Source organism: Anomalospiza imberbis, chromosome 3 (genome assembly GCF_031753505.1).
Source record: "Anomalospiza imberbis isolate Cuckoo-Finch-1a 21T00152 chromosome 3, ASM3175350v1, whole genome shotgun sequence".
NCBI classification, from domain to species: domain Eukaryota; kingdom Metazoa; phylum Chordata; class Aves; order Passeriformes; family Viduidae; genus Anomalospiza; species Anomalospiza imberbis.
Genome location: NC_089683.1, coordinates 86,177,896 through 86,198,869, shown reverse-complemented (window position 1 = coordinate 86,198,869; position 20,974 = coordinate 86,177,896). Strand labels below are relative to the sequence as shown.

Here is a 20,974-nt window from a genome sequence, read left to right as displayed (position 1 = left end):
TCTTTAAACTATGTTCTCAACTGTCAAAAGATGAATCAGGCAAGTCAGATTTCAGATTTATCCCCACTGAAATAAATGCAGGACGTTGTTTTTCCTTCTACAACTACAATATTCTTGTATGCGTTCACACACATGCATCATTTAACAAAGGCAGCTGGCACTGAGGAACACTGCCAAACACAGACTTCTAGTTGTCCCCATAGCAGGTATAATACCTTGTTTGTACCATGGTAGTTCACAGAGGGGACAGCTGACACTGAGGTGCCATTGTGTAGCTGCTGTACAGACAGACAGAGGTCCCGTCTCCGTTATAAAAGCTAAGGCTTCCATTCCAACTTGAGAGGTACTGACCTTAGTCTGTAGCTCATTACCACATAAAAACCTTTCATTTGGACACAGCAGGGTTTTCAGTGAGGTTTAGCAGCTCTGTATGGGAAACCTAGCAGCTTCAGTTTCCGTACAATGTGAATGTCAATATATGGCATGGCACTGCTTCCAGAAAAAAGCCAATTACATCTAGCACATGGAGGTGAAACAGCTACTGCACAATGTCACTGGCTTGAGATGCTTAAGATAGGAGGTGGATTTGAGTCAATGACTGACATTTGAAGGTCTTTGTGTCTACTGGTTGCAGGCTTCCAAATTATTCACTCTTCCCTGTGCAAGTGAAATTTTGCCAGCCCTTGGCCTCATATGGGTTACTCTTCTCTACTGAGCCTTCCCCAGTCCCTCAGGCAACTAAAGACCAATTCCCTTGTGAGTTGCCTTAAACACTTTGCTATAGGCCTTCTTCAGAGCACCTGAAAGAAAAATCTTTCAAACAAGAGACTCTAGCTTTCATGTCCCGCAACAGAGAACCATCATTCATAATAGGCTAATCATTAATCCTGCAGAGTTGATTTTTTTTACCTGAAATTCCTTGCCACAATACCTCACACAGGCAAAAATTAATGGAAGATCAAAAAGGGGATTCTCTGTCAGTCTGGATAACAAGGCTTTCTAAAAACTAAAGATCGATGGAATTAAAAGATAAAGGCTCTGACTAGTTGGAGATAAATATTCTCTCCCTTGACTCTTCCCAGGCTTTAACAGTACCCTCTCCTAAACATTCAAAAACATTTCACTAAACACAACAGTACTGTGTTCAGGCCTCCAGCTTCCCATATATTAGCCACAGATTTACTTTTGTCCAAGGCAGTACTGCCCCATTTTCCTCAGAAATTCAGAACTGTTGCACTGCTGTAGCAGAAAATTCGAAAACTTCATGTCAAAAGTCCCACCAGATCATGACTTCATTCACAGCACATCAATTGCAGAACTGCTTAGAGTGAAAGACTTTTCTTGGTATCACTGTAGTCCAAGCTCTTGCTCAAGCTGGAAAAACTAGAAAAGTTGCCAGGACTGTGCCCAACACATTCTCTGCCTTAACACGCAAAATTGAAGAGAAAAAAAAAAAAAAACCTTCAATTCACATAAATGTGTGAATGTTTACAAGCTATGGCACAAAAGAAGCCAAAAACCAAAGGACAGGTGGCCACCTACCCTTCAGTCTTACTTCAGTAAATGCATCAGAAAGCAGCCTCCTGTTGATGAGCATCACCCAGTGTTACACTTGGAATCTTCAGCTCCAGCACCCGACGTGCCTTTGGTCAGGATAAGGACTCCTTCTGTGCCAGACAGAAACATAAACTAACTTCCCCATGCATTTAATTTCTCATCCATTTCTCCAAATATGGGTTGGTGTAAAATAACCAGATGGTATTTAAGGAAAACTTAAGAGTAAAGCTTACACTTTTGAGGGAGCTTTAACATGAAAGACAAACGAGGAGATACAAGAAAGAAAACTAGAAACAGAAAAATATGTCTTTCTGATCACATTGCTGCTTGTCAATTGAGTAATAAACTGCAGGTGAAATTGCCCAGGTCCTAAAGGGTCACATCACCCTCAAAGTCTAAAGCTCTGAAATACATCAGACAATAAAAAAAGTCTCATTATGTCAAAGTCGAATTCCTCTTGGTTTGGCTTCCACAAGAAAAATTTTCCTGCTATCATACAATCAAAAGCAATGACATTAAGAATCATCTGTGAGCTTAGAAAGGATAAGAAATCTCACTTTTAAGGCAGACTAAAACTCCCCCACCAGGCCCCACTTAAAGGCTGCATTGTCCTAAAAATCTAAAACACCAACAGCATGGTTTGGTTCAGCGTAGGTATGTTCATGACGAAGAGATAATACAAAGATACAAATGACCACAGGCAACCCCTTGTTCCCAGCTTGAATGAAGAATGCTGGGAACACAGGCTGGAGGGCATCATTCCCAATCTCCCTCTGGGAGCAAGGGAGGGAGGGAAGGAGGGAGTTTACCTCCAGGGAGGTTTCCCTGGCAAAGGCCAATACTGCCTGTGCTGTACATACAAGGCTGTTTGTGACCCAGGCTTGCTCACTTCAGGCCGACCACTCCAAGGCATCTCTGCAACTAAGTGAAGTCCCTCCCAAGAGCCCTGGAAAGAGACTCTGCTAAGTTGGTCTCACACCCCAGTTCCTGGCACAAAACCAGAAAGTAATGGATGAGCTCAATGATGACTATTGGTTTCTCTGTGATGGGGAACTGATTTCCATTTCTCAGACTGGAGAAATGAAACCAGTACTCACTCACCTCCCCCCTGCCACACTGCCTACAGAGCAGCTGCTACAAACATGGGCAACCTACAACACAGGGCTCTGCTGCTGGCTTTTCTCCATTTCCATTGCTTGGCTTTAGCAAAAACATTTCACTAAGTTTCCCTAGTGTTATTTTTCCAGGTCAACAACTGGTACAGTTGCCACGGGACACTGCCTGATCTTGAATGAGGGAGGTGCCATCCTGCCAAATATAAGAAACTCTGAATTAGAGAGAGTTGGAAAACAAGGTAGATGACGAGACACTGAAAAGCAGTTTTGAGCCATGGAACATTAGGAAGAAGGAAGGAATGAGTCAAACAGACCTTCAGATTAACATGTAACTCCTTTCCCAAGATCTCCTTTAATTTTGAGAGATATTCAGTGAATATCAGGGAGAATTTATGCTAGTACAACAGGCTGGCTCTCTCCTCCAGAAAATTGCCAAGTTAGAAGTTCAGTTCAATCTTCAAGCATCTACATATGAGATGTGACTGCCCAGGCTATATCTGGGGTTTACAGCTGGGGTCTTTCAACAGCTAAACTCCCAGCAAGAACCATCCTGGTTTGGAAAAGCTTTTCTAGAATATTTTTTCCATGTTACTATGTTTCTTTTTAATTTTCACAGGAGGTCTGCCTTCAAACTCTATTCACCATTTCCTTGCAAATGGCTGCAGCCAAACCCAGGGCTCATAACCCTTGAACATGGTCCTGCTTGACAGAGCTGTTTGGTTAATGAAAGCCAGGATGGGCCAGTGGGACACAGCACTCCCTGAAGCCCTTGTTTTCTAAGCCCTACCTATGCCAAGTACAGCAAAATTCCTGTTGTAGGAATGCCAGCTTCTGCATGGGCCTGGAGTGTATTAATTGTCAGTTGTTTCACAGATGTGAGGGAAGCAGAGAGTCACTCAAGGTAGCCAAATCTGCAATGATTTAACAGTACAGTTATTATTTTTGTTCAGTGCTTACCATTCTCATAAACTGCCAAGCATGGTCACTGGCAACTCAGGATGGAAGTGGTGGCAATCATTAATCAAAGAACATGGAAACCAAACTTCTGTTCTGAGGAGCAATAACTGAGCTGCATTTCCGGAAGCGTGGGATTAAATTGGGTTACCTAGATCTTGAAACGAAGGCATAAGGCTTACATAGAACAGTGAGGATATCAGTGGTGCATGGGTGTGAGGAGGCACATGCTTGGTCCTCTTACCATTTTAAATCCTCTCCCACATCCACCTGCACTTTCACAAATACATAGGTATGTCTTGACCATACTGTCTACAGCTTCTAGAAAGAATTGGCACCTGTGGGCAAATCTGACTAGAAATAAAGTGGAGATACACTACCCTAGTGCTGGGGATCCACATCTGCAAGCAGAGTAAACCAGAGGACTCAATGCAGACAAGTGCAGAGGGGCTGGCTTCAGCCCTGGCAAAGGGTTGTTTTGACTGGTCAAAACAGGGTTCAGGGCAACACAGCAGACTCTGCACTCTCTCATCTGCCCCACATCAGTTTTGTTTGCAGCAGTCAGAGTGTGCAAACCTCTTTTTCAAAATCTTCCCCTGCTCTTCTCAGGGCTAAGCTGAGATGATTTTGCAGGAGGAGACTAAAGATAAAAACACCAGAGGGTTTACAAAATAGAAACTGTAATGAACGAAGTTCCTGATACTCCCAGCCCGGGCTTTCCTAGTTCCCATGGCAATACTGAAACTACTAACTCTAGCTGAGTACCGATATTGAAATGTTAATTAGCTAATTGCTCTGTTTGTTTTCTCTAAACTACCCAAAGGTAACCTGCCTTCCCCCCCACCATACTGACATTCTGGGACTAAAATGCAAATAAGAAAACTCCCTGGGATCATGGGAGTATTTTTTGGGGATAAAGACACCCCTAAATTAAGAACTAAACACAGTTGAGCGGGATAGACAAATGCCCTAGCTAAGGAAGAGGGAAACACAGCCCCTGATTGACTTTTGTCTGTCACCACCACCTAAAAGCGACTAGACTAGGGTGGGCTGCGGCAAGTGGAGACAGAACTTCCAGAAGCTGCCACAAGGGAAGGAGGGGGAACAGCTGTTGTTCTGGACTCTAGCAACAGACTCTGCACATCTTCTCACCTTTTGACTGCTGGTGTGCCACAAGGAAAGAAGGGACAGCTGCTGCTCTGGACTTCAGCGACAGACTCCACACGCTTCCTTCCCTTCCGACTACCTGGGAAAGCTGCAACAGTGGGGGCAAGCTCTGTGTCGGGCCCCCTGCCCAGCTGATATTTTCAATAAAAAAATGAACATTAATAAAGGCATTAGCCCTGTTCATTTCAGAAACCAACCAAACAAAAAGCCTCGAGAAACCCAGCAAGCCCTGATGCTTCACCATTAATCCAGAGAAGTATGTTTACACCACCAGTGAGCCTGTGGTGCTTGAAGACTTGGAGTGCACAGGCACCAGAAACTAGATACACCATGTTCCCCAGTCCCAGGGAAGTGAATACAACTGATGCCTACAATTGAGACTCCTATACACCCTGGGTCTGTTCTCAGAAATTCTGGGCAAATATTGTTACAAGACTAAAACCAAGATCATGCTTTCAAATTCCACCCAAAACAGAAATAAGCAAACAGACTAGAACAGACTCAGTTCTACCAATGGTATAGATACCCATATAGAGGCACACACTCCTTCTATTAGGCATCACACTTCTGTGACAACAAAAGACACAAAAGAAATGCTATCAATTTAAAAAATAGTCTTTAAAAGGCTTCCTAGGCAAAAAACACCCATTGTCTGTTCCTTACCATGCAAAATATTCCAAATCTGAGAGAACTCCATTAAGTTTATTTATCCTCAAAGCCATTGTGAGAACAAGAATCTCTCTGATTAAACATAGCTGCAGTCATGTTTGGAGTCATGGTTTCAATGTTATAAATTTCATTTGTTAAAAATACATGTAAGACAAAGTCACTACAGCCCTCACTCAGCAGGTGGATGGGGTCTGGTAACAAAGGTGTTCCCACGGAAACAGAGTCTTTAATCCTTCCATTTCCTTCTTGACTTCCCAGACCGCTGTGTTTCAAAGTAAAACCGCTTTTGCAGCATGGGAGCCAGGGGAATGGTGCAGCTCCATGCTGTGATATGTATCACTCTGGTAGCAAGAACTTTTACAAAATACTCAAATTATCCTTAGGTTGTTAGCTTAAGGGGCTAGTTAAGGTTTATAGCTCTTACTACAAGTGACAAAAACCATACACGCCTCCAATTCCACTTCTACCTGCACATAAAGCTCACAGGTGTGCTACTTCCCAGTAAGTGTCCCACCAATGTCCTACACTCCTCCCACACTCAGCTTCTGCTCCATACAGATACCCAGCCCAGCCTGGCCTCAGGTGGCAATCATCTGCATGTGACGGAACCACACTATGAGTTTCTCAACAGCTCTGTTACTCCACTCATAGCTTTGCTGCTGCAATAAAGAGAGCTATGGCTAATTCCTGTACAAATTTCAAGGATTCTCATGAGGCTGGCATTCACCTGTTAGCTTTCTCATCCTATGAGGGGAGACAACATAGCTCAGATGAGAACTAACAAAGAAAAAGGTGGCTAAGTGTTGGAAGGCAGTATCAGAAAGAAGCAAGCAACACAGTTGTGATGGAAAGAGATCCCTTTGCAAACGAGGTCAACTCCCCTGAGAGCTCTCAGCTTGGAACTCTGGCAAACGCCTGGCTCACACCCGGCAGGAGCAGCGTTATTCAGCAGTGATGACACCACAAAGCATAGCAATCCAGGAAGACAAAAAGGACCCCAAAGGATTAAAGACTTTCTTTACAGGGCCTCATCCCGCTACACTAAGACGCAGTGACTTAGCTCCGCCTGTAATTTACAGCCCATTTGCTGCTAAACCTCAGCTCCAAATAGATTAAAAGGAACACTATTTATCAGAGGCTTAAAACACTCTCAGACATAAGAGGAAGACAGTACAAGGGACACCTAGAACTGGAGAGGCACCTCTAATAGCTGATCTTATCTGTAATGCATTTACTCAGGGAGGGCCCCACCCCACCGGCCTAGCTCAGTTACTATTGCTGTGATGGGAAAAGGTTTCTTTGCACATGCCAGCTTCTCAGGCAGTTTACAGCAGCTTCTCAGCATTCCATGAGTCCCCTCAACCAGGGAAGCACGGCTGACAGCAGCTGGCATAAACAACACATCTGGTAACAGTTTTTCCATTCCCTACTCAAGACTCAGAGGGCAACTGTCTTTGCCCTGAGATACTTCCTTAGCTGAGGAGAAACTGCTTGTGTTGGGAGACCTCACTCGACACTCACCTCTGCTCAGCCATAAAGAACTACATTAGCCACATTTGCAAACACAAGGAACAATGACTTACAGTCAGGCTGGAAAATACATTTGGAGCACATGAGACATTTCAGGCTTGTCCTCCCCTCAAAATCTCACATTAACCCCTCTGAGTGCAAGCAGATGAGAGCTGTTTCATCTCTATGGATTTACACCAAACGTCTCGTGTTTTATCAGAGAGCAAACCAGTAGGTTAATCCTTTCAGACCAGGTCTTTGATCCATTTGGTCAGGCACCTTCAAAGTAAGAGTTAGGAACATGTCATAACTTGCAATGTCTCTCACTGCACCAGATCCCTTCCTGGTAAATATTTTGTGATTCTAAGTGGTTCCTAGTTGGGAAAATCTGACAAATGGGTTGTGAGATCATCCCACACATGGAGGGATGACCTAGAAAAGAAGACCAAATTTGAATATTCACAAAGATAGAACTTGAATATTCACTCTCTTCTCCAATATAGGGCAGAGAAGGTAAAAAATTAAATTAGTATGAGGTAGATCCTAAACAAATAACAGGTGATCATTTGGCAGTGTGTAGTTAAGTTGTGAAATACTTAGCCATAGGATGTTCTGGATGTAAATACCCTACACAGATTTGGTGGTGTAAAATGAACAGGTTTAGGCAGAAGAAACTTACTGGGTTGCTAATGCAAGAGGATAGGTTACTGGGGGAAACTGCTGGTCGAACATGGGACAGATGCTCCTAAATCCCATTCATGGAAGCAGGACACAGAGCACCATGCAATTACTTGCAATGTCACAACTTAAGGGGGATGCACAGAGCAAAGTGTGACAGCATTCTTCCAGGTCCAACTCACCCCACCACAGAGGGCTACTGAAACAGTATCCAAGCACCAAATACTAAATTACTATCCCCTTATATCAGTTCAGGGGCAAGATGGGAAAAGCTGCATTGCACTGCAGCCCTCTACAAAATACCATTAAGGGGTTTCCCTAAAGTGATTGGCTCTGTCCAAACCAGAATAAAAAGTGTTCTCTGAGAACAAAAAAATCTATACATGGAAGCTGCTGATTTTTCAAGCCTCTAAATTATTTCAGTTTATATGCTTCACACCAAATACCTCTGTTCTTTCCTCTTAATTAGCCTTTGGCCACAGAACTTTATTCCCGTGAAATAATCAACTTATAGGACTAAAAAAATATATATATTAAAGTAAAACACACACACAAATAATAGTCTGGCTGCAGACAACTGTCTGGAATAACCACTTGGCTTTGTGTGTAATAACTGGGTGACAGAATATGGAAGGATTATTTTATATTTTTCCAGCTTACATCCAGAAATACGCTCAGCAAACTGGAGAACTTAGCTGCCTGTCTGGCACCTTTCCTTAAGATGGGAAATTCCCCATTCAACCAAAGGAAATTTTATTCTCATCTTATGTCCATAAAGAGCTTGGCAGATTGTGTCATACTGTTATGAACAAAGTTTCCAGGTGTTCCCCAGAGAGGCGGGCAGGGCCTTCCTAATTCCCATGGCAACACTGGAATGACTGCTGGCTACCGATATTGAAATGTTAATTAGTTAATTGCTCTGTTTGTTTTCTCTAAACTACCCAAAGGTAACCTGCCTTCCCCCCCACCATACTGACATTCTGGGACTAAAATGCAAATAAGAAAACCCTCTGTGATCATGGGAGTATTTTTTGGGGATAAAGACACCCCTAAATTAAGAACTAAACACAGTTGAGCGGGATAGACAAATGCCCTAGCTAAGGAAGAGGGAAACACAGCCCCTGATTGACTTTTGTCTGTCACCACCACCTAAAAGCGACTAGACTAGGGTGGGCTGCGGCAAGTGGAGACAGAAGAGCAGAGGGTCCTGGTGCTGCTATCAGGGAAGGAGCAGGGGCAGTTGATGTTCTAGACTTCAACAACAGACTCTACACATCTCCACACCTCCTCACTCTTTGGCCACCAGTTGTGGCACAGGGTAGAAGAAGGGACAGCTGCTGCTCTGGACTTCAGCGACAGACTCTGCACACCTCCTTCCTTCCGGCCACCTGGAAGAGCTACAACAACAGGGATGGGCGAGCTCCGTTTGGGACCCCTGCCCAGCTGATCTTTTTAATAAAAGAGCTGAACATTAATAAAGGCATAAGCCCTGTTCATTTCAATACTAAGAAGTAAGTACATCAGTTAAATAAAAACTATCATGCATCATGGAAACAATGTGACCCTGTTAGGAAGGAGTAAGATGAGACAGATTACTGAACAAAATAGGTGTGAAGGGATAGGATCTTTGTGCTATCAGCAACTCAAATTGTGTGATCTCCTAGAAATCCTAGCTCAAAACCAGGTTTGTAGCCCAGACAAATCAATTAATCAGCTACCAAGCAATAGTTTTGTCCTTAGATATATCAGAAACCAAAGCCTGCCTACTCTCATTGCAGACATTTATGAATATTGAGATATTTGGACATCTCACAAATACCAGGCATCTCCCATTCTTTTCTAAATCTAAATTTAGGTAAGTCAGGCAACAAACCTCAGGTGAACCTATCCATAAAATGGGAGACATGGCTAATAAAAGCCTCCTCTTGAGACCTAAACTCAAGCATTGGGGCTCTTTTTCCTCCTTATTAAGTGTTTCAAGTCCTGAACTCATAGTTCTTCTCATATGGCCTGATGCTGGAGCTAGGATGGGGAGGTGAATCCAGGCAAAGCTGCAGAGGTCTCTTCTCAGGTACATTTGCTGGGCAGGAGGACCAACCAACCCAGTCATGCTGTTTGAGGAAGGCAACCCACAGCCTATTAGCCTACCATGCCTTAGGGATACCTCCCCGGGTTTCACTGCATCTCCTCGCTCACAACACTCATCCAAAAGTTGCGTGCCAGTGGAGCACAGACATCGATCTGCTCCCAGCACCACAGCTCAAGCCTTGACAAGCTGGAGTTTTCTGCAGCAGGCTGAGCCTGGATGATGAGTGCCTGGAGAAGAGTGCTGGAAACAAGAAACAAGGGGTTGGTCCACACCAGCTGCTTTGTAAAGCACTCACAGAATCTTCTTTGGGCTTTTAGCCCCTGCCGCCCTTAGATGATATTCTGCTGTGCTATCACAGAATAACTAGAAAGAACCAGGATTTGGATTACTGCACATGCAGCCATGTGGCAGCTTCAGTGCAAATCTACCAAACCAGATACTTTCTTACATACAAGTGCAACAGGAAGTTTCCATAAGCATTCACGGTATTTCACCCTCCATGAAGCCATCAAGGATGGTCCAGAGAAATAATCATATGAGCTCTTCACAAGGGTACTCTGTTGCAGCATTCCAATTCTGCTAGAGCTGCTCATATGACAGCAGGACAACAGCAAAAGTTCACCTGGCTGAACACTTGGTGTGCTGCAGTGATTACAAAGGAGATTAACACAACAACAAACACAAAAAAAACAACAAAACCAAACAACAACCCAACTACTCATCATGTAAGATCTGCTCCCTCTGCCTCAGACAGCTCCTGAGATGCCCCAGCCTAAAAATGCCTGTCCTACATGAACTGAACAATTCAGAGTGACATATAGACTGAGGTACATGTGTATGCCAGGTCTTTGTCCAAACAGACTGGCTCATGGCAGAGAGGAGGTTATAATGGGCACAAAAAGCAAGAACATAGCAGGAGAGGGAAGAAATACCTAGAGACACCCTGAGCTGTCCATCCCCAAGGAGTGACCATTCCGATGCAGAAGAAACAGTATTTGAGCTGTGCTTCACCTGCTTGCTGCATCCCCACAGCTTGGGCAGCCCTGTGCCCAGACTGGCATGGAGACAGCTCTGCATAGGTCACACTGGGCCAGATGTCCTTTACATCGACTTTCAGGCCTGGGTCACAGCAGAGTTCGCTGCACAGGGAATGCTTTCAGTGCAGATAAAGGTCACAACTAATTGGCTTTTCTCTAAATCCTTGCCTGGGTGTTCCCGCTGAGTACTTGTGGGTGGCGCTGGTGCCTATTCACAAACAGCTTAGCTAGCTGGCTGCTGGTCACCGGTGGCAGGAGAACAAAAGAACAAACAGGCGCTGCCTACGGCCACGTACAGCAGCTCCCGCGGCAGAACACAGCCCAGCACACAAATACCTGTGATGCCGGTTGCTAGAAAGAGCTGGGTCACCCGGCAACCTGAATCCCACTCAACAGGAGAACAGGGGCTACAGATAAAGGCACAGGGGTGGGAGGGGTTGGCGCTGCCTACAATGTGTGTGGGAGTGTTATTTCCCACTGAAAAGGGAATACAGCCCTTGGTTCCCATTCTGAGGAATCCCAACAACACTGCTGTGACCCCAGGCATGCTCCAGGAAGAGCCAGGGAAGCTGGCCAGGCTGACATATTACAACAGAGTGGTACCCTGCCCACCCACCACTCCACAGAACTCTCTTAAGCAGATGCAAGCCTTGCTTTTTACTATTAAAAAAAAAAAAAAAAAAGGTGAACCCACTTTTTTTTGAAAGCCTATAATTAAAATAAATAATGACCTGGTTTTGCTTTCTATTTTCACCTCAAATATGAGCTCTTTTCATGCTCAAGAAGACATTTAGCATTCCAGTGCAACAAATTTGGAACTTGTGGGACAATGCATGACAGCAGGAAATTAAGAACCGCACTATCCAGCAAAGAAAAATAATTCATTTTCACGAAATCCCCAAGCTAAATACATAGCACTGACTTTTCAGAATTTAGTTTTCCATTCAAATAAAAACCAAGAACTGGGAAATAAAAGGAAAAGTAATGAGACTTCTTTGTGCCTTTGAGAGGTGGAGACTTAAAATTTTTAAGTCCACAGTTTCCTATCAGTCATAAAGGCCAGCTGAGAGAATATCTCAACGAACTACCTCAATGTCAATGAATGCCCCATCATGCTGTATATGCAGCATCTGCAATTTGTCTGAAGTATCACTCTTTGGAATTAAGTCATTACAGGAGATTATCAGTGCTGAATGTCTGCACAGAAAAGATGACAACCCTTAAAGATTCAGATCTTCAAAGCCAAGTAGAAAGAATCGCAAACCTATTATTTTACAATACCTCAGGCAGAAGTCTCAAAAACCTAAGGCTTAAAGTGGATGGGATTGCCTGTTCTACTCTCTGCCATAGCTAAGTATCTATCACAGCCTTTCTAACCCACTAAACATACATATTTTCAGTCCAAATTATCACAAGCCTAACTTTAGGCATATTCATAGGTACTCCAAAAGACAAAATTGTACTTACACACTTAAAGGATTCACACATTTCTTTCTTTCCTGCAATTACAACAAACCAGAAGCATCTACCGTAGCCAGCTGGTGTAACAGGAAGAAAAGCAAAGTTTCAATGTAAAACAGAGTCCTCCAGCTCTAGAGGAATGAACCTGTTTGGTGGCATCTGCTGAAACACCCACAAATGAGAGAAAATCTGCATACACCACAGCAGACAAAGCTAAATTTCCCTGTGCCAAGCTGAAGACCTGTGACACACGACAAGCAATCGGCCCAAAGGAAGGCAGAAATCAGTCTGTCCTTCACAGTAAGCCTGAGCACTTATGCAGATCTTTGAAAGCATACCCACTTTGCATCAACAATAATGCTATTCCACTCTTTTTTTTTTTAGTCTACGGAGAAAAAAAAATGCTCCTGGCTCCACAGAGTAACAAGCTACTACAGGGACACTGACTGCAGGAGTCACTGCCTGCAAGTCTGAGGTTCACTTTGCACAGCCAGCTGAATCCCCTTCATACAGGGAGGATGAAGATGATTCCCAGTTGCCTGTCAGGGCTGGCCGGCTAGACCAGAGTCTTATAGCTGATTCCAGATACAGACGCCAGTAGAAAATAACTGAGATGACTTTCTGGCCCCCAGTGCTGTGTATGCACACATATAAGCTGCAAGAGTACATGAAGAGAACTGACACAGTGGCTTTGTTAGCATCTAGCACACAATTTCCTTTAAGCAAGTATAAGGCTAAAGTTATGTAGAAGAGAAATGCAGTTCTCTGTCACCAGAACACTTACATTTGACTTTGTATCACTGATCAACATTAAGGAAGTGACAAACATGTCTGTATTATCTCTGCCCAAGACCAAAGTGAATATGCCAACTACATAACTAATTTACCAAATTTTGTGGATTAGAACATCAGTTGTATCACCTCCAAAGTTGTCTGTGTCAACAGCAAGTTGGAATGAAATTGCCACCTTTAAAGTGCTCAGTCTTCTTTAGCTGCATGTTCCAGCCAGTTAATTTTTTAACACACTACTGTTAAAAATGAATCCAACTGTTTCATTCTGATAACACCTAGGGCCACTAATTAAGGGGTTAGTTTGACTGGCAATGCACAGACTTGTTCCAGCCAGATACTCCCCGCATGAAGGAGCTTGCTTGCAAGCAAAGCTCAGAAAACAGACACCCACACTTGAGCCACTACATAAATAGCAAGGCCCCAAGAGTTAAAGAGAAACTTGGAAGAAACACATTTGTGTGAGAAACCCCAACCCCAAATTGTGGGGATGAATAAGACATTTGATTTGCAGAAGGCTCACAGAGTTGGTTAGAGAACACTTCTAAGGGCTCAATATCAGTAGTCCATACACAAACCCACATGCAAGCCCAAGATAGGCATTTTAAAAGCTCCTTGATCAGCCTGACTTAATAGTTCAGGAAGTGTTTCTCAGGGCTACAAGTCTAAAACTAGGAAAGAAAATAATAAAAAACTATACTAGACTGGAATACTGGACAAGTAACACAAAAAAAAAATAAAACAAACAGGCCTTGAGTTACAGGCCCCTCTCACTTTCCTGGTTTTGAAGCATTTCACTACTATATGGGACACTCCCCTGAATCTCACTTTTTTTCTTCTCTCCCAACTGCTCTGGAACAGACCCTGTTGCTAGCCATTATCAAAGATGATCCCTAACCTGTAAAGTCAGATCCACTTTTGGCTCAAAAGCACCCAAAAAGGTTCCAGAATCTGGCCTAATCTCTAGCCTATAACACCAGACCATTGAAGCAAAAGATAGACCAAAGACTGAGGCACCAGGCATTGCCCTCTCCTTTCTGGGATTTAGCCACAGAAGCTGAAGGTTGAAGAGCTGAAGCTCTTAAGCGAACAGGCTGTTCTATGAGCTCAGGAGAGGACACACTGCCCCACTACAGGGACACAAGTATCCAATGGAAAGACACCCAGAAAATTTGACATCCACAAGTCCACAGGCTCTGATAAGATGCTTCCACAAATGCTGAGAAAGCTGAATGTTGAAATACCATGGCTAGGCCATTCATGATCATCTTTGGAAGGTCATGGTGATCAGGAGAGGTGCCTAAGAACTAGAAAAAAGCAAATGTTATCCCGGTCTTCAAAAAAGGCAAGAATTATGAATCAGGGAACTACCAGCCAGCCTGCCTCACTTCAATCGCGAGAAATGCGATGGAATGCCTCATTCTGGAGGCCATGTCTAGCCACATGAATGACAAGGAGTAGTCAGCATGAATTTACCAATGTCATGCCTGGCACACCCAATTGCCTTCTAAAATGAAACAACTACCTGGATGGATAATGGGAAAGCAGTGGATATTGGCTACATTGACTTCAGCAAGACTTTCAACAATGTCCCTCACAACATCCTCATAGGCAAACTCAGGAAATGTGGACTGGATGAGTGGATGGTGAGGTGGATTGAGAACTGGCTGATGGTCATAATCAGTGGCAGACGGTCTGGCTGAAGGCCTGTCATTAGTAGTATCCCCCAAGGTTCAATACTGGGCCCAATATTGTTTACCTCATTCATCAATTACTTGGATGAAGGGGCAGATGCCTCCTCATCAAGTTCACTGGTGTCACAAATTTGGGAGGAGTGGTTGATACCCCAGAGGGCTGTGCAGCCCTTCAGAAAGACAGGCTGGAGAGTTGGGCACACAGGAACCTTCTGAAATTCAACAAAGGGAAGTGCAGGGTCCTGCACCTGGGGAAGAATAACCCCATAGGCCAGCACAGGCCCAGGTGCTGAAAAGCAGCTGTGTGGAGAAGGACCAGGGGATCCTGGTGGACAACAAGCTGTCCATGAACCTACGCTCTGTCCTGTGGCAAAGGAGGGCAATGGTACCCTGGGGTGCATTAGGAAGAGCACTTCCAGCAGGTCAAGGGAGGTGATCCTGCCCCTCTACTCAGCCCTGGTGAGGCCAAATCTGGAATGCTGTGTCCAGTTCTGGGCTCCTCAGTACAAGGAGCTCCTGAGTGAGTCCACTGGTAGGTAGCAAAGATGATTAAGGGATTGGAACATCTCTCTTACCAGGAAAGGCTGAGGGAGCTGGGCCTGGTCAGTTTCAAACAGAAGCAACAGAGAGAATCTCATTAATGTATATAAATACCTAAAGAGGGGATGTCAAGATGGTGGAACCAGGCTCTTCTCAGTGGTGCTGAGCAATAGGACAAGGGGCAACAGGCAGGAAAAGATAGATGCACAGGAAGTTCCACCTGAACACGAGAAAGAACTTTACTGTGTAGGTGACCAAGCCCAGAGAGGTTGTGGAGCCTCCCTCACTGGAGATATTCAAGAACTGTCTGGACACAATGCTGTGGGATGTGCTCTACCATGACCCTGCCTGAGCACTGGAACCTGGAACAGATGATCCACAGCAATCCCTTCCAACCTTACCCATTCTGGGATTCGGTGAAGCAAGGTCAGCTGTCTTCCAAGGCAAGGCACTCAAATTTGAACCCTAACTATCACACTTGACAGCCCAGCCACCCTTATCAGAAACTGCTGGCTGAGCAGGCTAACCCAACATCAGATGAAGTGTCAGTCAGTCCCTCCCTTCCCACCATGGTGACTTCTGGTGAAAGGGAAATGGAGGGACACTTTGTGAGAGACACCAGCACATCTCTTGAGTCAAAGTCCTCTGAGCAGCCCTAATTGCTAACTGCCTAAAGGCCCGCTTTAGAATGGAAAAAGAGAAGTCCATTACATCAACACCCAAAGATTGCATATTTTGTGGTATCACTTACAGAAGGCCATGGCATCCTCTTAGCTTCTCCAAGCTGGGAAAAAGTTGGAGGACCTATCACAGCCACACTAAACCAATTTGGGACACATCATACAAAAATAAAACCTTTACAGTAGGCAGAAATTTCATCCTGAAAAGATTCCTAAAGCTTGGATGCCAATCCAAGATTGGTCAAATCTTCCACACTTGTAAAAATGAGTTGACAATTTACCCAAGGACAGTCTCCTGGGACTTTGGCTAATTTCAGTACAGTTGTAATCTAGAAGCATAACAGGAGCTTGCTTTTCCTTCAATTTGGGAACTTCCCAAAAAAGTAATAAAAAGCTAAAGCGAGCAGGCAATGAAGGAGATGAGCAGCTAAGCACACTGTTATTAAAGCTCAGAAAGCACTTGGTTTGGGTGGTAAATGTAGATCAATCCTTACTCTATCCAAACTTGATGCTCGTTCTTCACTTACAGGGCTACAGACCTCTACAGACCTGATTCTGTGCTCTCACCTAAATATTCACTAAATTTCAATGACAGCACACTGGACCTTTTAAATAATCCATTTACCATACAAGCCAGAATACGTACAGACCTGCATAGACATAGACCAAGGCCAAGAAAGCTGAAGTCTGGTCAGTGCCTGGCAGCCCCACATCATGAAGGCAGTAGAGCAAAATGGTAGAGGACACTTGGACTTGACACAGGGTCCATGCACTGCATAGCCACTGGAAGCTTCTACACTGCTCAGTCCCTGTGACACCTACCCAGGGTCCATACCTGCAAGGAGCTCTGGTCCAACACCTAAGACAGAGCACTGCACACTCCATTAAGCAATCAGTATGCTGCTGCAAGGCTCAACCAAGACCAGGCAGCTGCACACAGTCCCCAAAGGCCTACAAAAGAGATTTAAACCCAGAGTTTGCAAGTCTGGCTTTCTGCCCATACGCACGTGTACCAGTCATTGTAGCACTCCCCACTGCAAGCTGCAAAGACAGCTCTGAGGGGCTATGCAATAGCCTTGCAAGCAAGGCATAGTGCAAGCTTTACTGTCTCCACTGAGCCTGCAAAAATGCAGACCACCTGTCTGCAGCACAAAGCCTTGGCACTAACATGAACAAAATGGCTGCAGATGCCCACTCATGCACATTTTCCTGCATGCCTCCAAGCATCCTGAAGGCTGTATCTGCCTCTGAGAGCTTCTTCCAAAGATTCTCACGGTTTCACAACCTGAGGCAAGAGACAAACAATAAAGCTACAGGAGGAGATTGCAGCCGTAAGGCCCAGAAATACAATGTTAAAAAATCCCTCACTGACACTGCAGATACTCTGCACCAAATCAATCCACTACAATCTAAAGCATTGCCCTTATTTTACTTCCAAAAATAAAATCTAACCCTGCCTCCCCTGAGAGCCACAGAATGTGCAATCCCCAGAGGAAGAAGTAAAGCAAACTTTGTTAAAACAGTGCTGATGTTTCATCAAAGCTGCCATCAGCCTGTCCAGAGTGACTGCGCAGAAGTGCAGCCACACGGCAATGAGCTTCTGTGTAACACATACAAAAGACTCCACTAGAGACTGATATACGGATCCCCAGCCCCCAACTCAGGCAACGAGGGCTGCTACTTTTACTACATCCCTTCTTTTATTTGGGGCCAGGTGCTACACTTCTTACAGTACTGGTGCCAATCCAGAGTAACTCTGCTGATTTCAAGGAATATTCCTTGGTTCACAACAATTTTGCCAAATCAGGATCCGGTATTTTTTTGTCATTCGTCATGGCTCCATTTTTATCCCATGGTATATGGCTCAAAAATTCCTCTTTATATTTGGCAGGAAGGGCTTAGACAGTTCTTAGCCTGATTTTTATTTTAAACATTTAAAATGGATGTATGAAGAATCTGGAAAGCTATGGGTCAATGCAATAATCCAGTGTGCAAACTTCAGCTCAGATTCTGGCCTTCAGAACCAGAAGAGAGAGAAATGCAAAAAACGTGCTGAAAGGCATTTTAGGTAAATCATGTTTGTACAGTACCTAGCAGAGTGGGGTTCTAGCCTGATAGGGCTGAGAGGCTACAGATGGCCCACGTACAAAGGTATCTAGGCAAATGCCTACACAGTTAAATATGAATTCCATCAAAAGGAGAACATTCTAAAGAACAGACAGATACATCTTTGTACACCTTTCTGTATTATCTGAATTGTGCAGGGTAATTCTGAGTGCAAAGGAACGGGACTTTAAGTAACAGGAATACAGCCTAGGCTAGTTCCTCCGGAGCACACTGGCTGAGAGAAAACTGACCCAGCATAATAAACACTGCAAGTTTCCAGCTTCTCAAGGCCCTCTTCGTAGTTTCCTGAAAGGAACAAAAAACAACCGAGACAAACCCGGCTTTTCTTACCTTTAGCTGGAAAGGTTGAATTTCGTTCAAACTCTGGTTCCTGAGCTTTTTGGTGAGGATCTTCAGCATGGTACAAATCCGAGGAGCCAAGAAAGGGTTAAGCATACACACACGCACGCATCTGCCGCGCCGCTGCCGCTACGCTCGGCGGAGCTGCGCGGAGCTCGCATCCAGCACCCCAGGTACGCGGTGGCGGGGCACGGCTCCGCACAGCCGCTCCCGGCTGTGCCCCTTTCCCCTCCGTCACCGCACCCTGTCTTACGCTGGGACTCAAAGGGAATTTCTCTCCAAAGCCTACAGAAAAAAACTGAACAACAAACTTCCTCTGCCTTCCACCCCCTCCTCAGTTACGCTTCAGAAAGGAGGGAGGTACCAGCTGGCAGCGTGATGCAGGGGACAAGAGGCACTCGGCGCAGAGTGCTCACTGCCGGACGGCAGAGCTCCCTGAGCGAGGCGCCGGGCCCCGCTCATGGCAGCGCTCCCGCCCAGTCAGCCCCAGGCGGGCATCGGGCATCACGCCTCGCTACTGCCGCGGTCCGCCGCCACCCTAGGATCCCTCCGGCACCGCAGCCACGGGAAACTTGTAACAAGTGGCGCGGCAGCCGCGACGCACATTGGCCCGACGGGGCGGGACGGGGCGGTGACTCCGCTTAAAGGGTCACCGGCCCTTCCCGACCGCCGGCGTTCCTTGAGTCCCCGACCTGGGTGGGCTCTGCTCGGGATATGGGGGACTGGCAGCTGCCTCTGTGCTACCGCATCCTGGCTCGCAGCCCGCTCAGTCCAGGGATCCCAAAACGGAATGCCGTGACCTGTCTGTCCTGTCCTCTGATGCAGAGCACAGATCCATAGGGAGGGCTCGTGGGTTCTGTCTCGAGTTCCTTGAGTCACCCCGGGAAGTGGCACGGGGCCTGCAGCAGCAGGGAAGTTCGCCACAGCCTTTCCCCACAGAAACACAAGAGCAGGGCCAGGCCAGCATCAGCTCCTGCTGCACCAACTATTCTCGGGCACAAGTCAGGTGCCCCATTTCCATGGCCAGTCCCCCAGCACCTCCCTGGCAAAACAGTCAGGAAAGTTATCAGGGACTGACTGATAGGGTCCCAGCCACTTTGAATGCACAGGAAGCTGCCGACAAGTTTGCCAGTAGTAACAACAAAGGGCTTTCACCCACGGCCAACTCTGTGCCAGCGATGTCGAGGTGCCCTGTGTTTAGGTGAAAGATCCCTTTTGCCCATTTCCAGTCCCTGGGGGCCAGCAGAGCCTTTTGTCCCAGTCCTCCTCCTGGGACAAGCTAGAAAGCATTGCAGAGGTCTTGAAGTGATACGAGGAATAAATAAATAGACTCCACAACTCAATGTAGTTATGAAGTGGGTATGTATGTCAGCGCCCGGCACAAGTGAGATAGCTCTCCAAAAACTTGTGCCCCGAGCCTCAGTCTGACCCACATCTTTATTCACAAAGTTGTTCCATATGCAATACATTACACAACTTTGCCATGCATATTCAACCCCTGGCCTCACTTGTCCTGCCTCTCATGCTAAATAGGTCCACACCCTTCTGGGCATGAGTGGTTTGCTGTGGTGGTCACGCGGTGGTCTCTGGTGGTCTCCTGAGGCTGAAGATTGTGGTCTTCCTCAGGACTGAACTTTTGAACTTTTCTCCTCTGCGCATGCGTTTTTGGTCCTTTGGTGCCTATCTGAGTATGTCTGTTGGTCTTGATAAGCTTGGAGACAGAGGAGTCCTTTTATCTGGGTTCTTTGCATCTCCTGGTCTTCTCTGGCATTGTCTTTTATGCAAGAAGCTTCAGAGATTTGCATTTTCCTATGTCATTGTACCATGGCAGAAGTTTCTCAAGTAAAAAGGTTAAAATCAATTTATTTTGTTAATTCAAGTGAACTCCAAAAATCTCTATTTCAGTCTCTGCTTGTGTACAAATTCCAGAGGAGCACAGGCTGGTTAACTATAGGCTCCCAGTTCTCAGCCAGCAGGCCTCTAACAAGATAAGAGCACTCCTGAAGTGCTGACTGTGGAAAAGAGAGAGTACATCTTTGCTGCAGGGGAAAGGCCCTCGGTTCAGCTCCACTTAGCAAAGTATTTTTTCTTGAAGGAGTACAACAAGCACAGAGTCTGAGCCAGAAAGCAAAATTTTTGCCTTTCAGATAGTGCCTTCTTAGAAGATACCTGCAGTAGGAAACTGTCTCAGCTGTTAAACCATACTTGTTCTGTGCATTCTGCATTCACACCGTGAACTTGTTTTCACCTATTTTTCCCTGAGTTCACACCAAATTGAAATCACAATCCAAGCCACCACATACTGGTATAAGTACTTCTGCTTTTTTTATTGCATGGATTAAAACAAACCAGGGAATAGTGCACACAAGCAGATTGCCAGTCTGGCATCCTGCATCCAACAGGAGGGAGTAAAATGCCGACTGAAACCAGAAATCTTCCATAGAATAAGCAATAATATATTTAATGCTAGATAAGAATTATTCCTGGGATCTAACCAATAATATATAATGTATATCCCAAAGTCCAACAGCTGAGACTATCTTATAATTTTTTCTTTTTTTTTTTCCCA

At 45.2% G+C, this 20,974-nt stretch overlaps 1 protein-coding gene across 4 annotated transcripts in view; it reads right to left on the bottom strand.

The window, feature by feature from the left end:
• LOC137471323 (uncharacterized) overlaps positions 1-18,948 on the bottom strand; it is a 65,748-nt gene extending 46,800 nt beyond the window's left edge. Inside the window, exon 1 of one of the 4 annotated variants that reach the window (XM_068185536.1) lies at positions 18,397-18,948. In XM_068185536.1, coding sequence (XP_068041637.1) covers positions 18,397-18,501 — 105 coding nt within the window. In that variant the 5' untranslated portion in view covers positions 18,502-18,948. Of the gene's footprint in view, positions 1-10,749; positions 10,977-18,396 lie in introns of those variants that run through there. The other 3 variants (XM_068185538.1, XM_068185535.1, XM_068185537.1) reach the window with 3 other exon arrangements.
• Between the last annotated feature and the right edge of the window lie 2,026 nt (positions 18,949-20,974).